At 46.0% G+C, this 27343-nt stretch overlaps 1 protein-coding gene across 3 annotated transcripts in view; it reads right to left on the bottom strand.

Moving 5' to 3' along the window:
* Window positions 1–281: 281 nt before the first annotated feature.
* The window catches only part of Su(dx) (WW domain containing E3 ubiquitin protein ligase suppressor of deltex), a 46438-nt gene continuing 19376 nt past the window's right edge, over window positions 282–27343 (bottom strand). For all 3 annotated transcript variants that reach the window (XM_077686603.1, XM_077686605.1, XM_077686604.1), the window contains 15 exons: window positions 26827–27163; window positions 25778–25873; window positions 24171–24336; window positions 22878–22932; window positions 22721–22805; window positions 22523–22633; window positions 17440–17521; window positions 9885–9956; window positions 9569–9657; window positions 9326–9485; window positions 9088–9221; window positions 8870–9010; window positions 8678–8798; window positions 6343–6544; window positions 282–2584 (listed from right to left, as the gene is read on the bottom strand). In XM_077686603.1, the coding sequence (XP_077542729.1) occupies window positions 2412–2584; window positions 6343–6544; window positions 8678–8798; window positions 8870–9010; window positions 9088–9221; window positions 9326–9485; window positions 9569–9657; window positions 9885–9956; window positions 17440–17521; window positions 22523–22633; window positions 22721–22805; window positions 22878–22932; window positions 24171–24336; window positions 25778–25873; window positions 26827–27163 (2024 nt within the window). In that variant the 3' untranslated portion in view covers window positions 282–2411. The remainder of the gene's footprint in view (window positions 2585–6342; window positions 6545–8677; window positions 8799–8869; window positions 9011–9087; window positions 9222–9325; window positions 9486–9568; window positions 9658–9884; window positions 9957–17439; window positions 17522–22522; window positions 22634–22720; window positions 22806–22877; window positions 22933–24170; window positions 24337–25777; window positions 25874–26826; window positions 27164–27343) is intronic.

Raw genomic sequence — 27343 nt, 5'->3', positions numbered from 1 at the left:
TTCTAGAATGGGAAAGTTGTTTGCGAGTTGTCTGCCTATTCTCTTCTTTCTTTCTTTGTATAGTTAAAATGCGATACAAGTGTTATTTCAACGATGTATAGTTAAAATGCGATACAAGTGTTATTTCAACGAGGCAATTTTTCAAATGAATCAAGCATGTATTTTGTCTTCATAGCCCTTTTAAGAGCTGCACAAAGAATACGCATCCCAAAACTAACAATTGTCTCAAATGCAGGCCCGCTTTGAGCCCAAGTAATGTGAACAAATCTTACAAGACAGCATTTGACTTTGCACCCAAGTTTAATCCATTTGTATGTACAGTGGAACTTGGTAAAGTGCTGATCTTGCAAAGCTTTTTTTCATGTGTATATTATATATATATATATATTTATATATATATTCATATATTCTCTTCATAGTTTTAACATACTACACAAAGTATCCTCAGTGTACGACATCTTGGCAATGACTTTCAGGAAATCATGGTTCAGTACAAGATACTATGTCTAAAACAATAATTACAGGCAGGTTATACTTGCAGGAGGTGGCTCTACACAGTGACAAAACATTAGTGCGCGCCTTCTCAGCAGCCCTGTTCACTTATACCCAAATCTTGACTAAAACAATCTAAAGAAGAAATACAAGAAACTGCCACGAGAGCAAGGTACGCTAGCATGAGCAACTCTGTGTACGGAAACATTTTGGAAAGTATGTACATTTACTATAGTGGACAAACCGAATGCAAACCATGAAACCACTGAACTACAGCATTGCCTGCAGTGGCAGGCAGCACAGTTGACGCAGACAGTCATGACAGACAGCAATGTAGTGGTGCGGGGTTTGCAGTGGTTTGAGGGTTTTGTCCAGAATAGTGCAACCAAGGTGTGCACCGAAACTGACCAACACTTCAAGAGATTGCATTTTCACAACCACAGCCAACACAATGCATAAAAAAAAAATGTAAACAACATTCATTACATCCTCAGGAAGCCAATAAAATGGACTTGATGCACACATCAGATGAACAGGCTTGTACTGCTACCATAACCAGACAGGAAGCATTGGCATAAAAACAGTGCTGGCCAAACACACTTTAAAGCCAATCTGTTAAACGGCACATAGGCAAGACCTTCCAGAGCACGTAGCCATCGGAAACACCCAGTAATAAGCAGATTTGAACACCTAGACCCACTGGTTTCAAATAAAAATGGAACAGAGGGACGGGGGCAATCCAAGACATGCCAAGATGGGCTAAAATCTACCTGGAAATGGGGAAGCGTCCAAAGTAGGCCCTTCCCACCTCACTGTTTTTTTTTTTTTTACACAGTATTTACATCTCCTAGCTTGCCTGGCAGCATGGATGCATATCAGCCTGACATTCTTCGTTGTAGTCCCCTAAGAGACTCCCCTGTGTCAATAGAAAGATCTGAGGAGCATATGTACAGAGGTAAGCAGCCCCACTGTTAATGGTACATGGCTAAAATTGCACCTGCAGCTGCATTGGCGCAGCCAGCCAATTTGTCAGGGGGGACAACGAAGCCAGTCTTTCACCTAATGCCCTCTAACGTGGGGAGGGCCCCTATTGCAGATGACCTGTCTACAAGAGCGGTGGCACACACTGGTCCACTGGAGTGCCAAGGAAAGCAGTGCTGGCAGTTTTTCTAAGCACACCTCCATGCTGCCGTGGCAGACTCCCTGAGGCGGGAACACTGTCTCAACTTTAGTGCTTCAACTCTATTCGCATCAACTGGGTTGCATGTCTGACATGCACTGACGTAGGTAAAAACCAAAGTAAAAACTTCCAGGCAACTCTTCATAAATGCCAGGTGAGCACATGGACAGAATAAATATCTCTCTTTACCAACAAGAAGCGGTCAACTGCTTTACATCGATCCCTCGGCGAGAGAAGCAGTGTTGGCTTAGTGACTTTACAGCTTCGAAGCGCCACCAAAGGCGACGACCTAACAGAGGAACCAACCTAGATGAGACCAGACATTGCTTTGATGCAGCAGCTGGGGCTGACCAAAAGATAAAAGGCAAACAATAGCTCAAAGCAGCCAACCACTATGGGGGAAACCGTTGCACCACTACTGGTGTCGGTGCAGTGTTGTTTCGTATCACAGTACCAGGACACAAAAGAAATAAAAATAATTCAGGCAGCACCCTTGCAGTTCTCGATGCAGCAACGCCGAGCAAGCAAAAACGTCGCAATGCAGCTTCGTCGAGCAAACAAAACAAGCAGCATAGAAAAATTTTTCTTCGCCAATCTTATGCCAATGGAACATGCAGTGGTGAGGTGCCCTAATGGCCGGGTAGCACAACTGAAATGCCCCGGGAAGCCATTTGCGGAGAGGCCCGCAGCATCTCCTCTAAGCGGGCACCAGGAGCAGACAGATGGGGCAGAGAAGGCATCATTCCTGAGCAAAGCCCTCGGTCTCCTCTATGGCGTAGGTGAGCTTCTCTACCAGCTGCTCGTAGCTCTTGTACGGGGGCAGGTCGAGCCGGTTGAAGCAGGTGTGGCTGCGGGGAAGCCACGTCTCCTTGCCCACCTTCTCAATGCAGAAGCGCTGCGGCCCGTTGCTTCCTGGAAAGAAGTGAGCAATCGACGCTGTTCATGCCGCACTCGCTGCATCTGGGCCTTGGCTCCAGTCAGGGCAAAGTGGCTTGGTAAAAACCACACCGCCTGTTTTGCCTGCACTAATTCACGAAGTCGAAATGAATCGCATGTAGCAACAGAAGTTCATATAAAACTCTTTAAATGCAGGCAGAAATGTGCTATCCTACAAACCACTGCCTTCTACGTTTGCAGCTCCCATTGTGCACCGCATGTATCCCTGCACATGCCTCACTGCTGGAAAGGACACGCCCGTCACAGGTTATCGGATGCTGCCATTACTTCCGCGATGATTTCTTCAAGGTAATGACGGGACCTGCTGCAGAATGCAACACCTCTGCAAACAATCTATGGTTGGCCCTAGGCTAACTGTTTTAGCCTGAATCACTGCAAAATCAGCCGTTTTGTACACCCGCAATCATTACAGAGCACTTGTGAAGTCGCTAATCCTTACATAAAACTAGGCATAACAATGGTTGGGTTAAGCATTTCTTGCATAATTTTTCCGCACATTGCAACACTCCAACCTTGCACAATGTCAATGAAAAAGGAGAAAAAGAGGAGATAGTGCACCGTCATACCATAAATCATTTGGCCCGGAATGTTTGATGCACACTTCCAGCCACCGAGCAAGAACAAGACAGGAGGGGAAACAGAGCTTCCTAGCACGGCCAGATAATGTCACAAGCGCTTCACCAAGGTTAAGCTAGTGTCACAGGAGAAGCAACTGCGTAGCCGCTGCAATCGGCATTTCACTGCGCAGCCCCGGAATGAATTGTGGCTGCTATCATTTTGTCCATCAGGTGCCTCCACCATCTCCTTCGCTGCCGGCGCAGCCACCAAGCATTGTAGCCCGTGCTTGCTTTAGTGCGCAGCACTTTGGCTGCCGCTACTGTGGTTTCGCGGCTGCGATGGTCTCGGCATTGTAACCGAGGGAGCGACAACCGAAAGAAAACACAGAGGAAAGTGTGGTGAGAGTGTGAGGGGGAGGGCAGAATGTTGAGTCTGCACGAGACGCTCGTCGGCACGTCTGGTAACAGTGCGAGCGGGAGGGCGGCACGCGCTACTATGGCGTCATCTCTCACTTCCTACCCCACGCATTGCTGCCGAGGAACGCCCTCCCCCTCACATTTTCACTAGACACTCCTCCGAATCACGTGACATTTGCGCGGGAGGTTCAAACACGATCTGCAACATACTCGGCGGCAGGAACGCACTGCGAAATAGCGGCAGAGTACAGAGATGATTCGCACTTATTTCGTTTACCCATCAATGCTAAAGCCATCGATTCTAGGGAGTGGGCGATCTTTGGAGTCGTTTAGCAAATCGAATATTTCCCTCCTATAGAAGGGGTGGGTAATGTTTCAGGGAGGGCCTTCTCTCGGAACTTTACGATACTGTTAAAAAAAAAAAAAAAAAAAAAAAACTTTTTTTCCCTTGCGGGGATCCTCCTTTAAGTTTCTGGCCGTGACGCAACCAGTGTTGGCTTGGTTACCGGAATATCAGGGAAGGAACATAGTGCTTTATTTGACTATGATAGCGTCCGGCATGTAACACATCGAAAGGAAAGAGCGTGGGTGAGAAACTGCCTTTCTTCCAGGTATTTTCAGTTTGCCGTGCACGCTTCCGGGACGACCCCCCCCAACCGTTTCAACATCAGAATCTGACGTTGTGAATCCACACCCCTTCCTCGGATGAGAAACTCTCAGAATAAGAATCCGAGCTCGACTTTATTCGGGAGAACCATCGCTCCTGACCGCAGTCAAAGACCCCACGCGGTCAGCCATCCGAAAGTAACTGCACGCATGGAGGGAGCACTTTCAGCAGCTCGCACAACACACAGAAATGACGCGTTGCGAAATAATGATGGCAAATAGAGATAAAAGGGGATACAACGTTGACACAACAACCTTGTTTGCTGCTGACAGTGACAAGTGAGGGCGCGGCGAGCGAGCGAAAGCCGCGATCGAGTCATGTTTTGGTCTATTAGAGAGGCAACGGCGCGCTGGGCTAACCTGGCACACCGTAGCAGACGCGGGAGCAGAATAAAAGAAAAAAGCAAAAAAACCTAGAAACCCATTGCGGATGGCAGGCACAACAACCCTTGCACAAGTAATAGCACGCGTGCCACATGATCACTCATCCCGACAGAGAACAGCGCGCGGAGCGACCATGTCCCCCAGCACCGAAGGGTGGGGCGCAGTCGCTCCGTACTCTTCAATATTTTGTGAAAGAGCTTGCAAGTGAAAATATGAGCTACTTGAAAGATTCGACAGATGACGCTAACAGTCCACCGCTTTGCACTGTGGTGCGAATTTTCGAATGCACAATGGAAAACATGCCGGTGCGTCGGTGACACTACGAAGGGGAAATGCGAAAACGTAAGACTACGCCAGTAACAGCGAAAGGGTTAAATCCCCTATGCCCCTTCCTGCGAGTGTGGTCTTCAGCTGCACACAGCATGTGCGTTCGCCCCACGAGATGAGTCACGTCGCTGCGTCATCTTGCGGGTCAGCGCACTGGCAGGCAAGAACTCCCCCCCCCCCCCCCCCCCCCACACCGCCACCGTCCCTCCTCTACGCCCAGGAACCTTCCTTATTTACCCCGTGCCTTTTAAAAGTGGTGTGGGCACTTCACGGGGGACCGAGAAGGGAAAACACGAGGGAAGATGGTGGTTGTCCACCGCCTCCTTGTTCGCCCGTGATCGGACGCGCAGGTATCCCATTCGGGCCTACACCACTCGCGGCGCATGCGTAGCCTCGGCCTCCGCTGCTTGTATGGGCCAGGCAAGGCGCGCTTTGGTATAGTGAACTTCTTGGCCCAGTTATTGCGTTTTTGCACTGTACCACTTGCCCAATAAATCCCCTGGTTCATCCGGCCCTTCGGAGCCCGTCGTTGCTTTTTTGGCGAGTTGAACCCACTGCAACTCTTGGAGGATTTTGGGGGATGATGGTGCCTGCCGTAGCCAGCTAGCCGGGGTTCCAGCCCTGTAGCTACACCCATTTATGGCCCAGATTGGCATTTGGTGTGTAGCTCTTAGTCCACATTACTTTTTATTTCACTGCGAGAGCACTGACATTTGGCTGCATACGCTGTTGCAATTAATTTTTCACAATCACAGTCTCGTGACCACAGAGGCAGAACTGCACAGTTAAATGTGCTCTGAAGCTTTTTTTGTGCTTGCTTAACAACTTACCATGTTGCTACTAGATGCATTATAATTTGACGCACAAGCTTTCAATGTGAATAACGCGCTTTGCATTGGCCTACGCAAAGACCATGCCCGTTGCACTCTTCTTTACTTCACAATCACACAGAAATTTTTAAAGCAGTTGTTTAGGCAATAGATTAGGTGACCTAATGCATGGAGGTGTAGTTCACAGCTTTCATCAGGCTGTACATCTGACGGCCACAGCGTGATGCCAATTTGTCGCATTGATCCGTGGGTAGTTGAGATTTCTGTATTGTGGACAGGGTAATCTACAAGTTGCCTGAGAATCACAGCGAGCACCAGGCTGCAAACAACCATGAGTAGCAGGCTACAACCATTTTATGCAGTTGGCGACAACTTGCCTCACCGACAGTGAAGAATAAGTGCCCTAAAAAATTGGCAAACACCACGATAAAATTTGGTAGGCTGTAAAAACCACGCAATTCACGACAGAGGTACGGTACTTAGCCCCGTACTCCACTGGCACCACCAAGAACGGTGTGAAGCAGCCACTCACCCATAAGCTCGGCAAAACCGCCAACAGGCACGCGGCATGTGCCCGTGACAAACTGCAGCAAGCGTGCCCGCTTCTCATTGTCCATGTCTCGGATGAACTGCCAGAACCAAATCACTTGCTTGCTGTTGCGCGTGTAGTGCCGGTAGATGCTGTTTCGCTGCCAGTCGTCTATGTCAATCTCTTGCATCCCACAAAGCATCAGCTGGAAGGGCAAGCCACACAGCATTACCACAGGGGCCTCTCGCTGACAGCAACAAGTTACAACGAGTTTGGTGCCTGCTGCTGGAGAGGAGTCACAAGCAGCCACTGGAGCAAGCAAAAGGGGGCCGAGAGGGCACCCCCCATCCCCTCTCCCCCCACCCGCTAAGTTTCCTGGTTTGCGGGGGAGGGGTGTGACAATTAAGGGTACTACCTCAGCTTATTGACCAAATAAGACAGCTGAAAATTATTGTTCGTTCACACGTGACAACCCAACAAATTTGCACAAATTGGACGTCTGCTCTCCACACCGTCAGCCATTGTGCGATGCCGTTAAGAATAAAAATAATATATTACACAGTCGCCTATAGTGTACACTACCCCAACGAACCCCGAAGGTTTATTTATTCAATTTAGTTGCTCTTTGCATTGTTTTTTATTTCACGTTTTTCTCATTCTTTTCTGCAGCTTTTGGCCCCTCCAAAACGAAATCCTGCGTATGCCATTGCAAGCATCTTTTGGTTCCACGCAACTAAGAAATCCATGGGTACAGTTTACGGTGCAGCATGCAATGCTAACAAAAACGAAAGATAGTCAACGGCGGTTAAAGGGGCCCTGAGGCGAGTTGTAAACACTACCTTCTAAAGTTAATGTCTAGAATGTGTAGGCCATGTTCGAAGTTTTTCTGCTTGGTTTATAGGCATTTTTCAGCGAGAAAAGTAAACTGAAAAACGCTCGTTCTTTTGCACTATCCCGACCACCGAACTGCTGATGGCTATGACGACACAGTGCCTCCTAATCTGCAGCGCTACATATAGGAATTTCCACCATGCTCAACCGGTACGACCTGCGCGTGAACAAACAAAACGTGGACTTTTCAAGGCTTCAATGGCATAAGAACACAGCACAGACCAGTTGCAGCATTACTTCTGGTTGGTATGGCAGACACAAATGGCGCATGGCACTCTGCCTTCTGCCAAACAGTACAGATTAACTACTGCGCAATATTTTCTTTTAATAGGCAAAAAACGAATTACATGGGTTTATCTTCAACCAGTTCACTTCTGTGTGACATTAAAATGAAATATCTGAACTACGAATTTGTTTACACTGAGTTTAAGAGGGGTTAATCAAACTAGGATCATTCGTCTAGTTAATTATCCTAATAATAAAACTGAAATCAGATATATATAAGAAGACTAACTACCTTCACAATGTCACCCCAAGATTAATTAATTAGGCAAGAACTAAACATTATCTTTATGTCGGTGTGATCAGTTGATCGATTGATTGTAGGGTTTAACGCGCCGACGCAACACAGGCGATGAGGCGCGCCGTAGTGGAGGGCTCTGGATTAATTTTGACCAGCTGGGGATCTTTAACGTGCGCCGAAATATCGTACACACAGGCATTTTTGCTTTTCGCCTCCATCAGAAAAGCAACCACAGCGGCCGGGAATCGAACCCGCGACCTCGTGCGGCGAAAGGATTTTGTGCCAAGAAGCCATAAGATTATTGCTTTATTCCCTTTAGGTATCCAGAAAGAAAAAAGTTGCACTTTCGTTGTGACATGAAACTACTTCTGTTATTGAAAGGACGGTGAAACATTTATTTTTTATACCTAAAGGATATAAAACGATAACATAATAGCTTCTCGGCACAAAATAGACCTTCCTGATCACACTGACATAAAAACCTTGTCGAGTTTTTGCCTGGTTAATTATGCTTAATACAGCTTTCAGGTAATTAGTCTTGTAACTCAAAAAAGTATAAAAGATACTCTGAAACCAATTTCAGTTTTGTTGTTAGGATGCTTAGTTACATAATGCTCCTAATCTGATTAGATTTGGCCCGTAAATAAAAAAAAGTCGTTCACTTGCCCGGTGCTTGTGTCTGGCTCTGACATCAAACAGACAATAGGTATGAATGAAGCTAGAGCACTAAATTTGGACAGCTACAGAAACTGAATAAGGAAGTAAAAACAGCAGATTCAATTAGGCTGCACTGGTGCAGCATAACAGCATGCAACAACATGCCGCAAATACCAGCCCTCAAGAGCTAGTTTCATTGAGGCGTCATTTTTCAAGACCTTGGAAAGAAAAGCTAGGGCAAACAAAAGCAATGACCAGGGCCAGCACCTCGAGTTCCCGCTCGTCAAAGTAGTGGAGCCACTCGAGAGGCAGGACCTCGTTGAAGCCGTCCAGGAATGATTTGGTCTGCTCTTCCTGGCCTCGGGAGAAGCGCCAGTCCGTCATCAGCCTGCGCAAGAGGGGGAGGCCAGGCCCCATTTAATCTCCCCCCAGCCAGGGTGCTCGTACAGCCACACCAACCTCAGGTACTCGTCCTTGTTCTCTTCAGTGACGCGAATCTCTCCACCACCAGGCTTCAGCTCGTGGGACTGGATCTGCCCCAGCACCTCAAAGTCGACGCTGAAGTACAGCTCGAGGGAGCACTCTTCGATGTTGTTCTCCCTGGAGCAGATGCAGACAAAGGCGCAGCACCCGTTAGTGGACAGATTCCGACTGGTCAACCCCCGTGGTGCACTCACTTGATCCAGATGAGGGAGTTGTAGAACTCATTGTCAATGGACTCGATGTCCTTCATGGTGAGCTTCTTACCCAGCATACGCTTGTAGAAAGGTAGCGTGAAGCCGCTGTAGATGAATTTCCCATGGAACAGAGCCTGCGGAGAAGAGCCGTCTCAGGCAGTGGAAGAGTGCACTTCCTCATACCTCGCAACGTGCAACTATGGGCGAGTCTGGCTGTGCGCACTGGTAGTGCGCTTACCATTGCAATGAAGCGTCCGATGAACCGGAAGTAGAGCAGGTGGTCTGGGTTCACCGAGCTTGCGGGGTTGATCTGTAGGCTGTAGTTGTTCTTCCCAGCGTATTCAAACAGGCAGTACATGGGGTTGAGGACCTCATGCGACAGCAGGAAAAACCATTCTCTGCCAGGGGGAGAAAAGGTACAAGGTCAGTAGGTGAGGTCACTGGAGCTGCTACAGTGACGCCCAGTCACAGGGAAACTCACCTGGCTATTCCTCCATAATCAAGGCCTTCTTCCCCCTTGAATGTGATGAAGAGCCTTCTTCGCAGTTCATGCGGTGGGACCCGCATAATCTGGAATGGTGGACACGGCACAGGTACACTCTGCAGCCACGCTGCCCAGCCTCCAATTCCACTCAGGGATTTCCGCTCCGCCTTTTACGTTAAAAGGTGCATCGGGAAGGGCCACTGCACACATTCCTTGTACCGTTCTTACAACAAGCGTCCATGCAAGCTTTGCCATGTTTACACAGCAAGAGGACAAGAACTACATAAAGCTGGACAGTGATGAGTTTGCTCACTTGGCCAAAAGAATCTTCAAATATGTTTCCCCGGGAAACCGTTATCTTGATGTGGCTGGGCAAGGAGTTGCACTGAAAAATAAAAAAAAATTGCAAAGATTCAACTCATGTCTGCCGACTTCAGCACTACTTTATGAATTTAATATCAGTATGAGAAACAACTGTTAAAGGGACACTAAAGGTTGAGTAACCTTTTTGTTTTAACTGAAAGACCACGCATTCCGTAGCCCTCTCAGTTTTCGTTCAACGGTCAACGATGCCTTGTATGCTGAGAAAGAAATTTGAGCCGTCATTTCTCTCTCCCGTTTCCCTTCCATTTGTTTTTTTTTTTGCAGTGTTTCAGACAACGTCACAAAACGGCCAGAGCGAACCAGGCCTGGTAGCATTCTATTGCTGCCATCTTCCTTAAAGCCTGTCCTCATTGGCTTTCAATTTCTTTCAATTTTGTCACAGCCAATCAGGAAGGGATTGTTTGATGTCACCTTGGTGTGGTGGCATACCGCAAATTTGGCCGTCAAGCCCCTGCACTTAACTGGTGGAGAGGAATAACCTCAGTGAAGCTTTCCTGGAAATGTGCTCAGGACGTACCTCCACCTGGTAGCAGTTGTTGAAAATACGCTTGGAGTTGATCAAATAATTTCCCAACCATCTGGTTTCGGGTCAATTGCACTCATTACACCTGCTTTTGCCATTTGCCGGTTCAGGTATACCTGTGCTAGTGGTCAGTAGGTGAGGTAGGCTGTCACATTCGCCCGTATGTGTGCATCTTTTGACTGCGCTTGTATGCAAGGCAAAACATTCAATGAATTCAAAACAAACATAGCCCACCGCTTGAGATGCGGCATCACACCTTATGATGTTTGCTAGCTGTGGTTTGCGTCTTTTTAAAAGCGCGTGACCATCAAAAGTTCCTGCATACATGTATTTTGCGTTTGCACGTCCCGGCTGCGTCCGTGTTTGTTTCAGAAAGCCCTTGGGCAAGCTCCACCAATCCCATTTCACCATGCATTCACGGTTTGTGATGTCACAAAGTGTAGTGCGAGAAAGTGGATGGGGTGTTGACACCCATTTTTACGCTTTTGGCATTTTCTGTGTTAGTAAGCAACTGCTGCCACTGCGAGCGGAAAATTGGTATTCACAACGCTCTTACCTACTGATATCGGCAAACTTGCTTTTACACTTTAGTAGGGATGGGCGAATATTCGGTATTGTCGAATATTCGATCGAATAGCTCTCTATTCGTTATTCGCTTCGATCCGAATGCAGGTATTCGATATTTTCGAATTATTCGATGCTCCCGAATAGGCAGCTGAAAGCCAAGCTTTTCGGTCAAGCTTTCCGAGAGTTACCCCAGGCTTGGCTCAAGACCCAGCGACGCGGACATTTCTATTATCAGTGCCGGCACTGCCGAGTTGCTGCCTTGCCTAGAGGTTCGACGAAGCTCTCGGCCGCCAGCACACTTTAGGTTAAAAAAAAAAAGGCGGCACTGAAACGACACCGCTCCGAACATCGCGGCACCAAGCCAGCAGACTTGTACAGGCCGCCATTTTGAATAGGCATGCCGCCATTTTGAATAGGCTCGCACAGCGCGGCAGTACGCCGCACTAAGCGAGCTCGCACAGCGCGGCAGTACGCCGCACTAAGCGAGCCTATTCAAAATGGCGGCCAGCCACTTGCGCTTTGCTTGGCTACGGCCGAGGATACTAGTGGCTACAATACTTTTTTTAAGGGGGCTCACTGGTCTTAAACCAAAAAAGTTTATTTTTGCAGTTATGATGATGAAAATTGGGGGGCACATGTAGTTTCTCATTCTGATTGTAGATATCAAGCTTGTTTTTGAGTAAAATGATTATATTCAAATTTATTTGGATTCTTATATTCAATTTTATGACAGCCTTTGTAAAAAAACTGCTGGAGGGATGCAGCTAAACAGGGAACCAGTGAACTGCGCACAAATCAAAGAGTGCAATAAGACTAACATTATCATTCTATCTGGTCTGTAGCAGAAGTTACGACCATTTGAAGTTTGGGCCTGGAAGATGGCAACCAGAAAAACCGGTTTTGCCTTCCAGGCCCAAACTTCAAGTGGTCGTAACTTCTGCTACAGACCAGATATAATGATAATGTTAGTCTTATTGCACTCTTTGATTTGTGCGCAGTTTACTGGTTCCCTGTTTAGCTGCATCCCTCCAGCAGTTCTTTTACAAAGGCTGTCAAAAAATTGAATATAAAAATCCAAATAAATTTGAACATAATCATTTTACTCAAAAACAAATTTGATATCTACAATTAGAATGCGAAACTACATGTGCCCCCCCCCCCCCCCCCCCCCCCCAATTTTCATCATCATAACTGCAAAAATAAAGTTTTTGATCAAAGACCCTTGTGCCCCCTTACTTCTAGGCGGCGCTTAACTCTGCGAGTTTCTAGGCGGCGCTTAAACTTGTGAATGAGCAGCCAGCGGAAACTGCTGCACCTAGAGCATGTGGCGCAACAGGCATTTCTTCATGAAAACTTGTGAATACAGCAAAGGAAAGCTGTATGTAAGATTTTGCAATAAATGTTCAACTGGTAATAGTTTTACACAATGCTGTGCCTACGCGAGTTCTAATTATTAGAAAAAAATGTGTACATTAGTCAGGTCACAAGTTGCTCATTTGTCTTTGTGATTTGCAATGTGCACTATTCGAACTATTCGATTCGAAATTATTCGACCAAATCACTATTCGCTTCGAATTCGCTTCGAACCTCAAAATCTATATTCGCCCATCCCTACACTTTAGTGTTCCTTTAACTCTTTCGCTACCGCGCCTATCAAAATCGATCAATTTGATCGATACTTTTGGGAGCGCCTTTTCATAGCGTTCCAGGCGTTTCTCGAACAAGTAAAGCTGTTCGGAGTTAGATCAGAAAATGGCCTTTCAAAATCAGTTTTTTTTTTTTCATTTTTGCAACGGAAACGTGATTTTTGACACGCTTTTGAATCACCTGGGTGTGGAAAAGGGGCATGGTCATCGTGCGTCACTGCTACCAACGACGAATGCGTGCAACTCGTAATTACTCTGCACCAGCGCTTGTTTTTTGCTATCAGGGCATGAATGGGGAACTAGCAAACGATTTTCAATCGTCAGGTTCATGCTCCGACAGTAATAATCCCAGAAATCGGCTGAAAATGTCAAGCAGTGCCTGGTTGCAAAGCTACTTTATGATTTTAGGCAGTCTTATTGCCTTTGCGCACGTTGTTCTAAGTTCTCTGGTAGTTCTACTTACCCCAGGACCATTCGCAAACAGTTTACAACAGTTTCGGTTTCGTTTCTGCATCGCGAAATTCATATTTAGCGCTACTACGCAGTTACCCAACTTCAAGGCTACCTGACATGGCGCCTGGAGCGTCCGCGACTGATGCTCGAACAAAGCACGGCGCTTCTGATTTCCCCCACCCTTGATTGATTGTAGGGTTTAACGCGCCGACGCAACGCAGGCGATGAGGTGCGCCGTAGTGGAGGGCTCCGGATTAATTTTGACCACCTGGGGATCTTTAACGTGCGCCGAAATCTCGTACACACGGGCGTTTTTGCTTTTCGCCTCCATCAGAAAAGCGGCCGCCGCGGCCGGGAATCGAACCCGCGACCTCGTGCTGATTTCCCCCACCCTAACCCGATCTCTGCGATAAGAACTTCAGATGCAAGTCAAAAGATCACACCCAGTCGCCAAATATCTGTTCCGCCGAGGACAGCACTTCAAACCGGCCTTACACTGCCAGCTGTTCGCCTTCCAGTTTCGTTTCCATGCGAGGGTATATCCGGGTGTCTAATGTTGCTGCTTAGTTGAACTGTCTATTCGGACGGAGTCTCCGATAAGTTTTTGTACTGTTTCATTTGAAAAATGTTAGGTGGCACTGCAATAAAGGAGGCTCGTTGTGCTGATCTTTTTCATCGCGCAACTGCTACTCGGCCAAAGATCGCAGGGCACGATTCTAGCTCATCGTACCACATTTTTGCGAGCAAGGCTAGAATTGCGAGTAAGAAGATGATAATAAAGCTCAGCTTTATGTTTTGAGAGATAACTGACCGTGAACGACAACAAGTATCAGCCACGGCGTTCCGTTTTCAACTTCATGCATGTTTTTTTCCGCATCGCGTGCTTGTCCCAAATATTGTGCTCGCTGTAAATGCAAAGTCAGCCATTGACAAGATGCTTTTACGTTATGTGGGGGCAAATTGGTGCCTCTGATAATGACAAACCACCAGATTTATTCCAGGAAACCAGCTGAAATTGCACATTTTGAATTGGAGGTTGGGCTTCACCGCATGACACGAGCACCATGCATGCTAACATTTTTTTTTATCTGACAAACTGTTTCGCGCAAGTTGACATTTTTTTTAGGGCGTTTTTGAAACGTTTTCCAACAAAATGTATATTCTAATTTTTTTATACTAGCGGTGGTTTGATATACACAACTCCTTTTTTATCATTTTTTTCGACAACTTGACAAAAATTTTGATTTTGATATTTTTTTTTACAACTATGATATACAAAAACCTTTAAAAAACTGGTGTTATTGGAAAGGTCATTAAATAATCTGTATTTTGTGTTCCTGCAATTAGTGCCTAACCAATTTTTTAGCAGGAAAAAAAATGTTTTCTTAGACCCCTAAAATGAGTCAATTTTCCAGCGGTAGCGAAAGAGTTAAGGCACATATACCACTCACACAAATATTTTCAGTGATCATAGATGGATACCTTCACAACAAATTGGGCTTCATTTATTTAATCCTTCCCTTTCACACCTACATCACTGCCTTCTATGTTAGATAACAAATTGACAAAATTCTCAAGTGCCATACATGCCTTTTTAACATCCTTGGAACAAGTTCTAAACAAGTAACTGCGCAAAAAAAAGTCGACACCAAGAAATCGTCAAAGGGAGACCGCAATGTGCAAATGAAAAAAAATCTCACAATTTCCATGATTTAAATAAAAAAAAAAGCCGAAGAAAAGTCGCAAGGTGTACAATGTGAACATTTTTATCGTGCACCCAGATTGCACTGCGTAAAGCCGTGTTGAGGATGACTGCTCGCTTGCTTCCCTGCCTTTGCTCACAAGGGTACGTATACCCCCGATTGTAGTTCTTAAGCAACATTAAGACCTTTCTTTACCTAGCTTTTACCATGAAATTCTACATCAGACCTAAATTATGAGCCATATTCAACAGACACAGTTTCCACAATCGGCAATGTCCCATTGAAATGTGTCGCGATAATACAGCAGCGGCTGCAATGTCTGTTCCGTCGATAGTTCAATTCTCGGCCTTTATGAGCCTGTTGTTACAGACAGCAGACACTGGTTCCCGCACTTGAAGGAGTACTGACACCAAATTTTGCCGCCTAAAAAATGATATAATTGGCTTCAGTAGTTTGTACAAATGCCTCACAAAACTTTTTTTAGCGATCCGAGGCCGGAATCACATCAAAAATAGATTTTAATTGTACTGGCCGCGAGCTCCCACAAATCGGCAGCACTAGCGAAATCGCTATAGGTGTGACGACACATTATCCGGCGTGTCTGGCCGGTTCAGGGTGACGTCATATAGCCGTTTTCGAAACCGGAAATGATAGCCTGCGCTGCTGTTGTCAGTGGTCTTAGTTTCGGCAGGAGGTGTGGGTGTACCTCTGTGAGCAATGCTTGTAAACTTTGCGCACTTTGCGTGTTCGACGTCTTTGCTCTTCAGTTTGTGGCCGGCGTATGGCGTTCCCTTGCACTGGTGCCGAAAACTGCGCGGTGTCTGATCTCAGCAGCCTGTGCGCGTCGCCGAGCTTACCAAAGTTCTGCTGTGGCAAGCTCGCGGAATGCGAAGTACTGCTCAGTGGAAGCCTGTCCGAGCAAATCGACGAAGACGCCAAGATACATTATTTTGCACGTGAAGACGTGCAGCGTGAAACGTGGACCAAGTTCGGGCGCGGCGGCGGCCACAATACTGTCGCGCAAGCCAGTGAGCATAATTTGCCCGTTGCACTTCTCGGCTGCTACCTGCAGAGCCCGAAGTTGACGGAGGAGCTGCAGTAAAAGCGGAGTGAGCGATTTAGGCAGTTTTAGAATAGGGAAAGCCGGCGTTGGGGGCCCCCAAGAAGTCCGGCGAACCCAAACGCAATGCGCTCGCGCGCGGCAAGTTTCAGAAGAGGGGCGTCCCCACCAGCCCCGCAACGCTTGCGTTGCTCGGCTCAGCTTGGGTGTTGGGAACTTTAGGCTTAGCAATGTGGCGAATATTTGATCGCCAATATCTGTACAACTGCGAATGATCATCCCTTACACAACTTTTCATCACACTACAATTTCTTTTTTCGCATGTGGAACTTTATTTTGGCGATAATTGCCGTTTGAGCAATCAGTGACCAAGACATCTGCCGTGGCCTGTTTTGATTCTACCGCGCAGGTGGCGCCATCTTTCGGCCGCTCGCCACACCGCGGTGCCGGCAGTGACGGGCTGGATCGGACCTCCGAACCCCCGCTGCCGGTCAGCGTAGGCTTACCATCGCAGCAAATATCTGATCGCTGCTTTTAAATTCAACGCTGATAACAATCCCTGGCACAATTTTTCACCACACTAACGTCTACTTCCTTGCATGTAGAACTTCTTTTCCGCGATCAGATTGATTGGAAGGGTGGCGACAACTGTTGCTATCACGGTCTGCGTCGGTTTGAGCCGCAGCGATATTAAAAAACGGACGACGGCAAAGACGCCGCCGGCTTAATCGCCTCATCTGTGGCCAAATAAAGTTGTTCTGTCTGCCTGTCGGGTGGTAGAGACTCATCCGAGTCAGACGATTGAGACAACATGTCGACTGCGTGGGCCAGTGCGGACCATGTGCAATCGTAGTAGATGATGCGGAAAGAATCCCCGACGTGACGGAAACCGTGACGTCGCATTCTTTGTCCTGCATTTGAACGACCATTTGGTGCACGACAGCTGAATTTGAAATTGATTGCAATAAATGCGTTATAATTAATTCTACGCTGGCGGCTGACCACTTTTGCTTCGATTTTTGTAATTACTGGACCAATAGCTATTCTTTACGGCATAAAAACCGAAAGTGAGAAATTAAGTGCCAGTACTCCATTAACAGGTAGTAAACTTCACTACACGGGCACTGTTTACACACTGTTTCATACTAACAGTGAAAATGTGGCCAAAGTTGTGCACACCCCACTGTTTCTGATGAACCCTGTCCTTTAAGCCCCGTAGCCTCTCGTAGCCAAGCATAGGACCTTGCACATAGAAGCAAATATTCGCCTAGGCATAAATATAGACTACGAGTAAATATTCACAATAACAGGCTTTTCAAGCGCCATGCGGCAAGGCACAGCTCTTGGCACAGGTTGGCGCAAAAGGCACACTGCTACTGAACGGTAAACACATTTCTAATGACAAAAAAATTGTTGCAAAAAAAATCACAATGGGGCAAGGTCCCATTAAGCTGTCAATGCTCGGTACGTACAATGGCAACAAAAACTGAAAGAATATAGGCATGACAAAGTAGGCAGGTCGTAAAACTCACATGACACAGGTACCGGAACTGTGTTAGCTTCCATTTGAAATTTCTCTCGTAGGCTAATGGCACCCCATAGGCTCCTTTCGGACTAAAAAAAGAAGCAGTAGAGGTACAAGGAATGCATAAGCTGCAGGCTAGAACAATCGTCATCACAAGTGCTAGTACACTCGCAAATATTAGCTTAGATCTTTTGCAATAATAACATACACCACATAACATAAGTACAGTGTACAGCAGTCCAGCAGTACCACAATATGCCAATAAAACACAGTTTAAGAACAATGCTGCATACTTTGCGCTGGAGATGTTCTCAGTCACCCAGTCAGGAAAATCATTCCAAATAAAGGATTGTGGCACGTGGTAAAGGTTACAAGTTGAAAACCTTAGTGTGGCTAGAAAGACCCTGGTAGAGACCTTACGCAAAAGTGCCGCCATCTACCGGAAGAAAAACGAAACGAGCACGCGACGCCATGTTGGGGGATGGCGGTCGCGGGATTGCTTGGTACGGAGCGTGTGAGGGGCTTTCTCGGCTCGGCAATCTTAAGCGCAGCAAAATGAGCGACGAGTGATCTGCGGACCTTTCTCTGTTGCCCACATTTGCGGGCAACTTCGTAAATACGCCTTATGCATCGAAAAAGCAGTCAGGGAGGCACCAGCAGGGAAGCTTTTGGAGGCTGTCGCGTTTCTTTTTTTGGCTTTGAGAACGCAAACATTGAAAGTACATCCGTGTTGGTTCGCATCCTGCGGGTTTCTCAGGAGGTCATTCCTGAAATGCTTCGAGCATATAGCTATACGCTAAGGATCCTCTGGGACACAGAGGAAATCTGCAAAACAAAACAAAAAACACTTAATAAAATAAATTGCATACCTGGCATTTTTTAACAGCGGAACTGTTGTAGCTGGCCGTAATGTGTAGCGCGTAACACGTGTGGCATGTAACGCGATAAACATTGCCAATATGTTACCAATAAATTGACAATGAATGATTAAATCACCAACAAATTGCCAAGCGCTGGTGAGCGCGTCTCGAGAAAATGCCGCGCGCTCGTGAGCGCATGCCTCGCGGCGACCGCTGGGCGTCCTTTGCTTGCGCCGTGGACAACAAAACTGGGTGCACACTACCGCTTAGAAAATTCTGCTCGAAAAATTTGATCTTGGGAAAATAAGCTACGGTTGAACAGCAAGCGACGAGCGATAACTGACCGATACACGGGTTACTACGTACGTTACTTGCGTTACTACTCATGGCACTACGTTAAAGTTGCAACTCTCGCGGATCCCTTATTTCCTGTAGCGTTTGGCAAACGAAAGAATGCGTAGTACGTACTTCCATAAAAGCCAACCGAACATCCAGAATAAGAAGAAAACACGGGCGCGCAAAGCACGAACGGCAGACTCAAAACTCATCCCACACGATAAAGTACGAGCTGACCGATGCAGTGCGCCTTAAGGGGGGACACTGGTCTTGAGGACCAAAAATGTGCCAAAAAAAATCGATTTTCTGTATTAATTTTATTTGGAGTCTATAGGTCCCAAAGAATGTACCTGCAAAACATTATAGCTGTACCACAAGTATTTACAAAGCTGTTACCATTTGAAGTTGGCTAAATGGCCATTTTACCCTGCATTTCCGAACTTTGTGACTTGTTTTCTCAAAACCAGTTTTTTCCCCATGAGGTCAACTGTCGGGTACAATATCTTGGGATGTACTGGTCAGATTTGCGTCATTCTTGCTGCGTTTGAAAGCATAAAAGAACTGAACAGTGCAATAAAACCAGAAAAATATAAAATTTCTTTGTACTAGTACAATTTTTTATGCATTTTGTTTTACGAAAACATTGATAATTGATGGCCTGACATTTCATAAGTTCACAGCAATTTCAGAAACAGTGATAAAATTACTGCTGTGGTAGAGTTGCACTCCCTGGTCCTTTGAGAGCACAAAGGAACAAGAATTACTCAAGTATATCATAAGCAGATAATTAAGAAATTGCCCGAAATGGAATGACATAACATGTTGCAAAACTCTAACTTAGGCTATATAGATGAAAACCGACTGCATATTTGTGCTCAGGATGTTAAAACCCACCTAATGTGCAAATTTCAAGGAGATTGGTTCAAAAATAACAAAAATGTTTTCAAGACCAGTGTCCCCCCTTAACTACCAGCAGGCAGGAGTGCTCGGCAGCAAATGCAGTGCTAGAAAATAGCTCACTTTGGGACCTTTTTATTCCTGCACATATTATTCGTTTCGTGACTATGCATGCGATCTAGCTATAATATTACTGTGCGAAGGGAAGTCGACACCTGCAAGCGATTTCATGCAGGGCTCGAATCATGCTTCCGTTGAGAAATGCAGCCTAAGACAGGATAGGTTAAAGGGATAGACAATCGATTTTTGTAACGTCCATGTCTTCTAGCGCATAAGAAAGCCAGCCTCTTTATACAGTAAAACCTCGTTACAAGAGACACCTGGTTATAAGAGGCATTTGAATGAAGGCGGTTTGGTTGGTTTTCCTATGTTCGCCATGTTAGCAACATTGCGTACAAGAGACCTTGGTTACGAAAGACACGTTTTTTTGGTTCCCTTGAGTGCCTCTTGTAACGAGGTTTTACTGTATAGTGGAGTAACCACAAGGAATTTCTAAATAAATTGGCAGAAATAACTTTAATCTGGCACTAAACTTCCCAAAATCAGAAAGATGGCACCGCATAGTGCAAGCGTGACACCGTACGCAAAGAAACAGCTCTGTCGGTTTCAATGTGCGATTTAAACAGCGCATAATGGACTGAAAGACTGCATGTTATTATTCTTTTCGCTGTAGACAAGTTTTTAAAAGCCTCTTTCCAACTCGCGTATGGTTAAATGTATGTTGCCGCACGGCTCACTGTCATGGTAGGTCTAAAAATTCTGCTTTCAAAGATTCTAGGCCCCTTTCAGGAAAACTACTTCAGTTCACGGTGTTTCAAGTGATGCTTTCTCAATTTGAGAGAGAGAGCGCATACTCCACAAAAATCGGTTGTCTGTCCCTTCAAAGTAAACTCACAGGTGCTTGTAATCGAGGGGGAAACAGCGCTGTGCTCCAGGCGCAATAGCAATATACTTCAAGAAGAACAGCCTGTCAGGCTATAACCTTTTGTCCTCGTCCTGGGGTGTGAATTCCTTATAACCCATCCAAAAATTATTGAAGAAAAAGAAGAGTCAGAAATTATGTAAAGTCAGAATCCCTTCTCTTACGACTAAAATCGCAACTTCCCACTTATCAGTATTGAGGAACATTTGCCAAGTTAAGCGCTCTTTGGGATCGTTATAAAGCAATGTAGGCAACAGCATAGCATATAGGTTACATAGTGATTCAGCCCAGCCACTGCCAAAAAATCAAATCGAATGTTTATGATCATCCTTTGTCAATCAACCAACTTTTGTAATGTAACAATTCTGAGCATTGGTTCCAAGGGGGGGGGGGGGGGGGGGGGGGGGGAGAGAGAGAGAGAGAGAGAGAGAGAGAGAGAGAGAGAGAGAGAGAGAGAGAGAGAGAGAGAGTTTAGTTTAGAAAGTATGGATTTGGGCGAGAATCCAAGTACGCCGACTTGCCCATACCTGCTGCCTCCTGCATCCAACTATGAGGGCCACATCAATGCAATAACAGAGCATGTCAGTCACATGATTGCTTGCCCTTGCATCACGAAGGCAGCAAAGTGCACATCAGAGTGCCAACTCTGGTTTCTGCAAACTTTCCGCCTGCACTATTTTGCAGAGCAACTCTAGCATTGCTTGCACTGGGACAGCCTTCACTCATTTCACTGGAACGTGCTTATAATTATCCAAGAGTTACTTTTCTCATATTACCCATTAGGCTAATTATTTTGTCAGTTCATTTTTTTTAGTGGCCTTAAATCCCTACAAATAGAAAGCCCAGTGCCAATGTAACTGCTATAACAAATTTTAGCACGCACGCAAAAAGAAAGATTAACTCAATACTAGTAGCAAAAGCTGGGCTGTGAAGCTGCCTTTGTTGTACACTAGATGTAATGTCGCGGAGTGGCAAATGCCAGCTTCCAACGATACAAAATTATAAAAGGTTTCTTATCCTTGCATTTAAACTAGCAGTTTCATGGAAACGAGTTTGGCTAATAGACAAAATAAGGCGGTGCAATTAAATTGCTATAAAAATAATACACAATCAATTCAACCTGAAATTGATAAGGTTTCCCATTTCAGTAACTAAAAAAGCAAACTTAATTAGTGAAAGAGGAAACCTAATCATGTTCCTACAGTGGACTGACGAAGCACTTTGACAACCGAGTGACCCATGGCACGAGGCTCTTGTGCAAGCTTCTCACAGTCCAAGCACAAAGGCCTACACATAGTGCCAATACATAGTGCCTAACCAGATTGCATATCCTACTTATGGTTCAAAACTTGTATTATTTCGAACAAAAGATCTCAGGATACTATTATACAGGGTGTTTCACGCAACTTTTAGCAAGGACTAAAACGAGAAGTATTGCGTTTTCCAGTAACAATTATCACTCAGGGGAGGTGCAAACTATGTTGCCATATTTTTACCATTGATTAGTTTTATGAAATTGCTGACAATAAAATACCAACATTTCAATAAGTGAATTCACCTGAAAATTTTCGATCACAAAGTTGTAGTGTCCCAATAAACATCAAATGCAGCGGTTACTATGAAAATTACTGAAGTGAGAAGGCTTTACAATGTTTCAAAGAAAATGTGCCAAATTTGAACTGCCAGCCACTGGAGTGCACTTTGCACCCTTGCTTTTTACATAGCAGTGGGTGGTAAGGCTTTTTTTTTTTTCACTTCTCTTCTGATAACAAAACTAAGGAGAAAAAAAATGATTACAATAAACAATGTGTGAAGTGCAACAAAAGTTTCATATGTGCACACACAGTTGCGAGAAAGTACGCATAATAACGTTTTCTGGAAGATTTACCTATGCACGTGTGAAATATAGCAAGCATCTGTGCATGTGTGAAACGTCTGTTGCACCCCCAAGGGAAAAAATCGCTCCTAGCACTGAAATTCTCCAAGGGGACAAGCAAAGCCTTTTGGTTACTCACGATGGGCGAGGGTCCTTGAACGTCGTCGTCTTGGAGTTGTGGTCTACGAAGTAGCGTACACGATTCGCAGTGTACTTGATCTCCCAACCGGGAGGCAGTGGCTCCTCTTTGCTTCATGTCATGGAGAGCGGGGAGGGCAGGTACCAGTCAGACACACGCAGGCAGTTTTTCAACAAAGGAGGGGAAGGAAATACACACCCTTGAGTGCGGGGGTCTTCCCACTGGGTTGTCTTGTTTTTGTGATTCACAAAGTACACACGATTGTTCGGGTCAATCCGTTTCTCTGTTGGAACAGAAACCAAATGCCCGTGAACAAAACCGCACGTAACACGGAAAGGGAAACTACAATACGTACCCCACCCTTCAGGTAATGGCCCCAGTGGATCATCATCGTCAACTTGTACTGGTGTCTAACAAAGAAAAATTTACAGCAATTAATACAGGTATGCAGAATGGAAAAAAAAAAAAAAAAAAAAAAAGTCTCGAAGGTCACAAGATGACCAGTGCGGACTCTGAACAGGCTGAAAGCATGCCTTGACCAAGACCATGCCCATGAAATGCTATGAAACTTGTGTTATTTGCTCGGGCCAAGGTACATTCAAAAACGAAAGTTTATGGACTATGAGAGGGCCAATTTTAGAGACCTTCTCTCATGTGCAATAGCCGAGCAGCCATACTGCACGTTTTTCATAAAATTTCTGGTAAACAGCCTCCCTCTCTCAGGTGCATGCACTAGCTCTAGGCTGCAAGGTTGAAAAATTCCCTGAAATCAAGAATCCCATAGCCCGTAAACTATTTTGCTCATGACTGTGCACGACGCACAGCAAAATAACACTTATTTACATGCAAATAAAGAGACCAATCATTTTGTGGACAACTGTCCGATGATTAGAATTCTTGAAAATAATTTGCCAGACACACCGAGTTTAGGTTAAGCTTTTAGAAACTATATAGTGAAGCCATGGAATAAGTATAAAGCATGTGTAAAGTGTCAATTCACACATAAGAGGTCCAGGATAACAAATACATGACTTCACTTCATTCAAAAAATTTGGTCTTACATACCGTACTATACACACACTAGTGTTCTACAAAAAAAGGACATTGCCATCACTGGCTATTTTGGGATTAAGGGTGGAAATTCGAAACAGCACACTTCCTTTCCCATCATTCACAAAGGAATTCCCAAAGAAAGAAGTATCTGAACTATAACTTGTGCTGCAGAGAGGCTTTAAATTAACTCTGAGCAGCTCAGGTTTTGTCATGTACCATAAATTCCAGCACCAAAACACCTCAGGTGTTCAAGTCCTTACAGTGAACAATCGATTTAAAGCAAGTTCCTCAGGTATGCAAAGCTTCACACACAGCAGCTGCCACTGCAGTGGTGAAATGCACCGAACCCCGCTTGGATGCCCTTTTTTCCCTCGTACGATTCTTTTAAGCTGGACACATTCTTCAATGAGTCGGGAAATGAAAAGGCCACATTGAGTGGCGAGAAATTACAGCTCACCGAAGCCTTTTGTAATTCGATCAGCATCTATAGCAAGGGAATATTTCCTGGCTAGGCAAACAAAAAATAAAATGAGAGGGAGACTGCCACGCTTGCTCAGCAGACAGACAGAGAGGGAAAGACTGGTGCCGTGCTCACATGGTAGAGGAAGCGCTGCTGGCACTGTTGCATGGCCTGAGCCTGGGTCGACTGCCAGTGCTGGTAGTTGCGTACACTCTCTGCTGTTGGCCGCTGCCACGTAGTCGTCCGGGTGTTGTGATCCACATAATACACTCGCCCCCGGTTGTCCCGTCTCATCTCCCACCTGCGCAAAGAAAGTGACACAGGCTTAAGGCACTTCCTATCTGCTCCTTGCACCACCGTCCCACTGGTTCCCTGGAACTCCCATAATGCGTCGTTAGTGAAGGATCTCTTTCAGGCAATTTTGCCCCACAGAATACTTTTCCGGGGAGCCAATCTAATGTTTACCGATGGTGGGAATGCCTTCATTGTCCCTCATACAACATCCACAGTCACAAGAGGGGCATTTAGACAATAAATTGCACATCAACATGCTCTGCCTCAGCTACATCCCTGTCACTTCTACCTCCCGCTGAGATGTACAGAACACAGCATTTGAAGACTGAACGAACTGGAAACAAACAAACCAAAAAACAAAACAAAAAACATAACAGTAAAAAAAACATACAAGAATTCAGGAAAACAGATGCGAGGAGAAACTGGCTCAGAGGTGACTAGTTTCTGTATAAAGGACGACGACCTGACCTGCGCAAATTTGCTTTGCTTTGATTCTTCAAGCTCTCGGTAACAAATGGGCCAGATTATAAAATTCTCACGGGCTAGTGCAGCACCTCTTGTGCCTCTAATGCAGACTTCAAGGACCAGAGAACAAGTGGCGATGCAACAAGAGCTGCCAAAACGCATGAACCTCATCACAGCCGTGAGGCCAAAGCACTGCGAAACCAGAAGTACATAGTGCAAGCTATGGCAGATACCAAAGGGACACTACATTTTGCCAGGACTAAAAGTGAGCAGAGTGAAGGACCGCAAAGATGATAAGAGCAAAACAAGACAATAGCAAAAAACAATTAACGCACCCAGAAAAAAAAAAGGGGGGGGGGGGGGGAGAGGCACAGAGGGCAGAAAGCACACTCATTTACATGCATTTTTATTTGCTGAACTATAATTAGCACATTTTTATGCATACCCAAATTGTCCATGCTGCACAGAACCAACTACCATACACACACACAAGAAAGTTTAGAACCCTCTAAAACACGTGCAAGAAATTCTGGGTTATAAATACCACCTTACCCACCATAAAATGTGAACTAGACCCTCCTCAAAACTGTGTACACTAGTGGCATGTGCAGGGAACACAAGATGCCTGTGCAGCAGCAAAATACATCAGCTGTCATCTATCCTTTTGGCCATAGCCGCTGCATCTCCAGGGAGGGTACACAGATTTTGTGAAGCACATGGGGTACACACGGAAAACTATTTCACTGAAGCCAGGCGTACACTACACTGAGTGATGGATTAAGTGGTTACTGCAGCTTCATGTTCCCACACTGATGTGTAGGTATGGTAGCCACAAAAATAAACCTGCCTCACAGAAGACCTTGTACAAAAGCTCAACATGCACTTCCACAGAAAGGCCACTGCCACCCAAAACTACTTTTAACATCAGGACTCGTAGCGTTACATGCAATGCAACCGGTGCATGTGACAGTCTGCTTACTCACCCAGGGGGCAAAGGCTGTGGTCGTTCCCATGTCGTGCTTCTGGTGTTGTGGTCCACATAGTACTTGCGGTTGAACTGGTCATACCTGACTTCCCACCTATGAAGAAAGAAAGAAAAGGGGGGGAAAAATAATTATGAGAATCCATGCACATGACAAAATTTCGTTGCAAAGTGACAAAAAGGCCAGACAAAATTTCGTTGCTAAGTGACAAAAAGGCCATGAGAAACCCTGAAGTTCAAAGTAACAAGCAACTACAGGAAGCAGCTACGAATCTGTTTTTGCAGCAACACCAAGTTGAGTCTTCTGCAGGATCAGCCAAAAACAATCAATTTTCCTTTTTGCACCAATGTGTAGTTTCTGGGAGTCTGTGTAAGACCTTAGCTTCGCTGCCATTTGAAGCAGCGAAGTTCCAGCAAAAGCAAAATTTTTCCCTTTCCTGCAGTTTTCTTCTTAGATGGCACACATTTATGAAATTCACATTTGGCCCAACTACAGGCAACTATCAAAGGGTCCACACTGGTTTATATAACAAAAATTAAAATGTTTCCAAGGAATTAATAAGATGTGTCCATTTTCAAACACCCCATTGTCTGTCAGAAATCCAAATAAAGCTGGCATTCACAGGACGGTACAGGCTTGAAATGAGAAATTGTCAGAACGTGGGAACATCGCTGGAACTGTTTGAAGAAGTTTTCAGCAAGTTCCGTTGTCAAAAAACGACGGCTCCAGTGACACTTCCGCCTTTGATGATTTCTCATCATTGTTAGAGTTGCATGATAAGCAATTTCAGCGTGCTACGAAATGCAAACTAAAGATCAACCAAGCAACAAGCACTTCAGTCCAGTCCTTATGCAGTCTCATGTTCATTTTGCATATATTAAAACGTAGAATTCAAGAAATCCAAGGATTCTCAGGGGTCTAAAAATCCCAAGATTCTCAAGGCCTCGTAAACACACTTTTCAAACTCGAAGGTTTCGAAAACCCGCATGCACTCTGCTACCGTGTGCCAACCCCCCCCGCCCCCTGCAAATCCCCAGCTGAGCACCGACCCAGGGGGCAGCTGCTCCTCGTCCGTGGATGCAGCTGCTGCGGCAGCCGGTGGGGCCCCGGCGGGGCCCGCTGCCGCTGCCGCAGGCGCTGCCGCCGCTGCCACCGCCGCCGGGGCGGCGCGGCTGGGCCGGCTGCAGGGAGAGGCTGGCACCCCGGCCCTGCGTAGGCGGCCTCCCGGCTGGGCCACGGCACCTCCTGCCTCGGAGGGTGGCTCTGAAGGGCTGCTCCAACGGCCAGCCGCCTCCCCACCGGCACCGTTGTCCATGCGGATCACCATGGTGGACGTGGTGGAGGACCAGGGGGACACAGCCTGGCTGCTGCCGCCACTCACCACCCCTGCACAAGGAAAGGACGAGCTGGAGCTTGCCGAGACGGTTGACGAGCTTACCAAGTGGGTGAAAGTTCGGCACTGCAAAGGGCTAAGAGCCCTGAAGAGTGAACCAATTCCCTATGTCCATACTTAGTTCACCAACCAGTTGAGAACAATGAACGATGCACCCGGGCGAAAAGAAGGGC

Source organism: Haemaphysalis longicornis, unplaced genomic scaffold (assembly GCF_048455015.1).
Source record: "Haemaphysalis longicornis isolate Haplotype H1 unplaced genomic scaffold, Haemaphysalis longicornis Haplotype H1 scaffold_1, whole genome shotgun sequence".
In the NCBI taxonomy this organism is placed as follows: Eukaryota; Metazoa; Arthropoda; class Arachnida; order Ixodida; family Ixodidae; genus Haemaphysalis; species Haemaphysalis longicornis.
The sequence above is the reverse complement of the archived record's forward strand: the minus strand, read 5'-3'. Positions and strand labels throughout refer to the sequence as shown.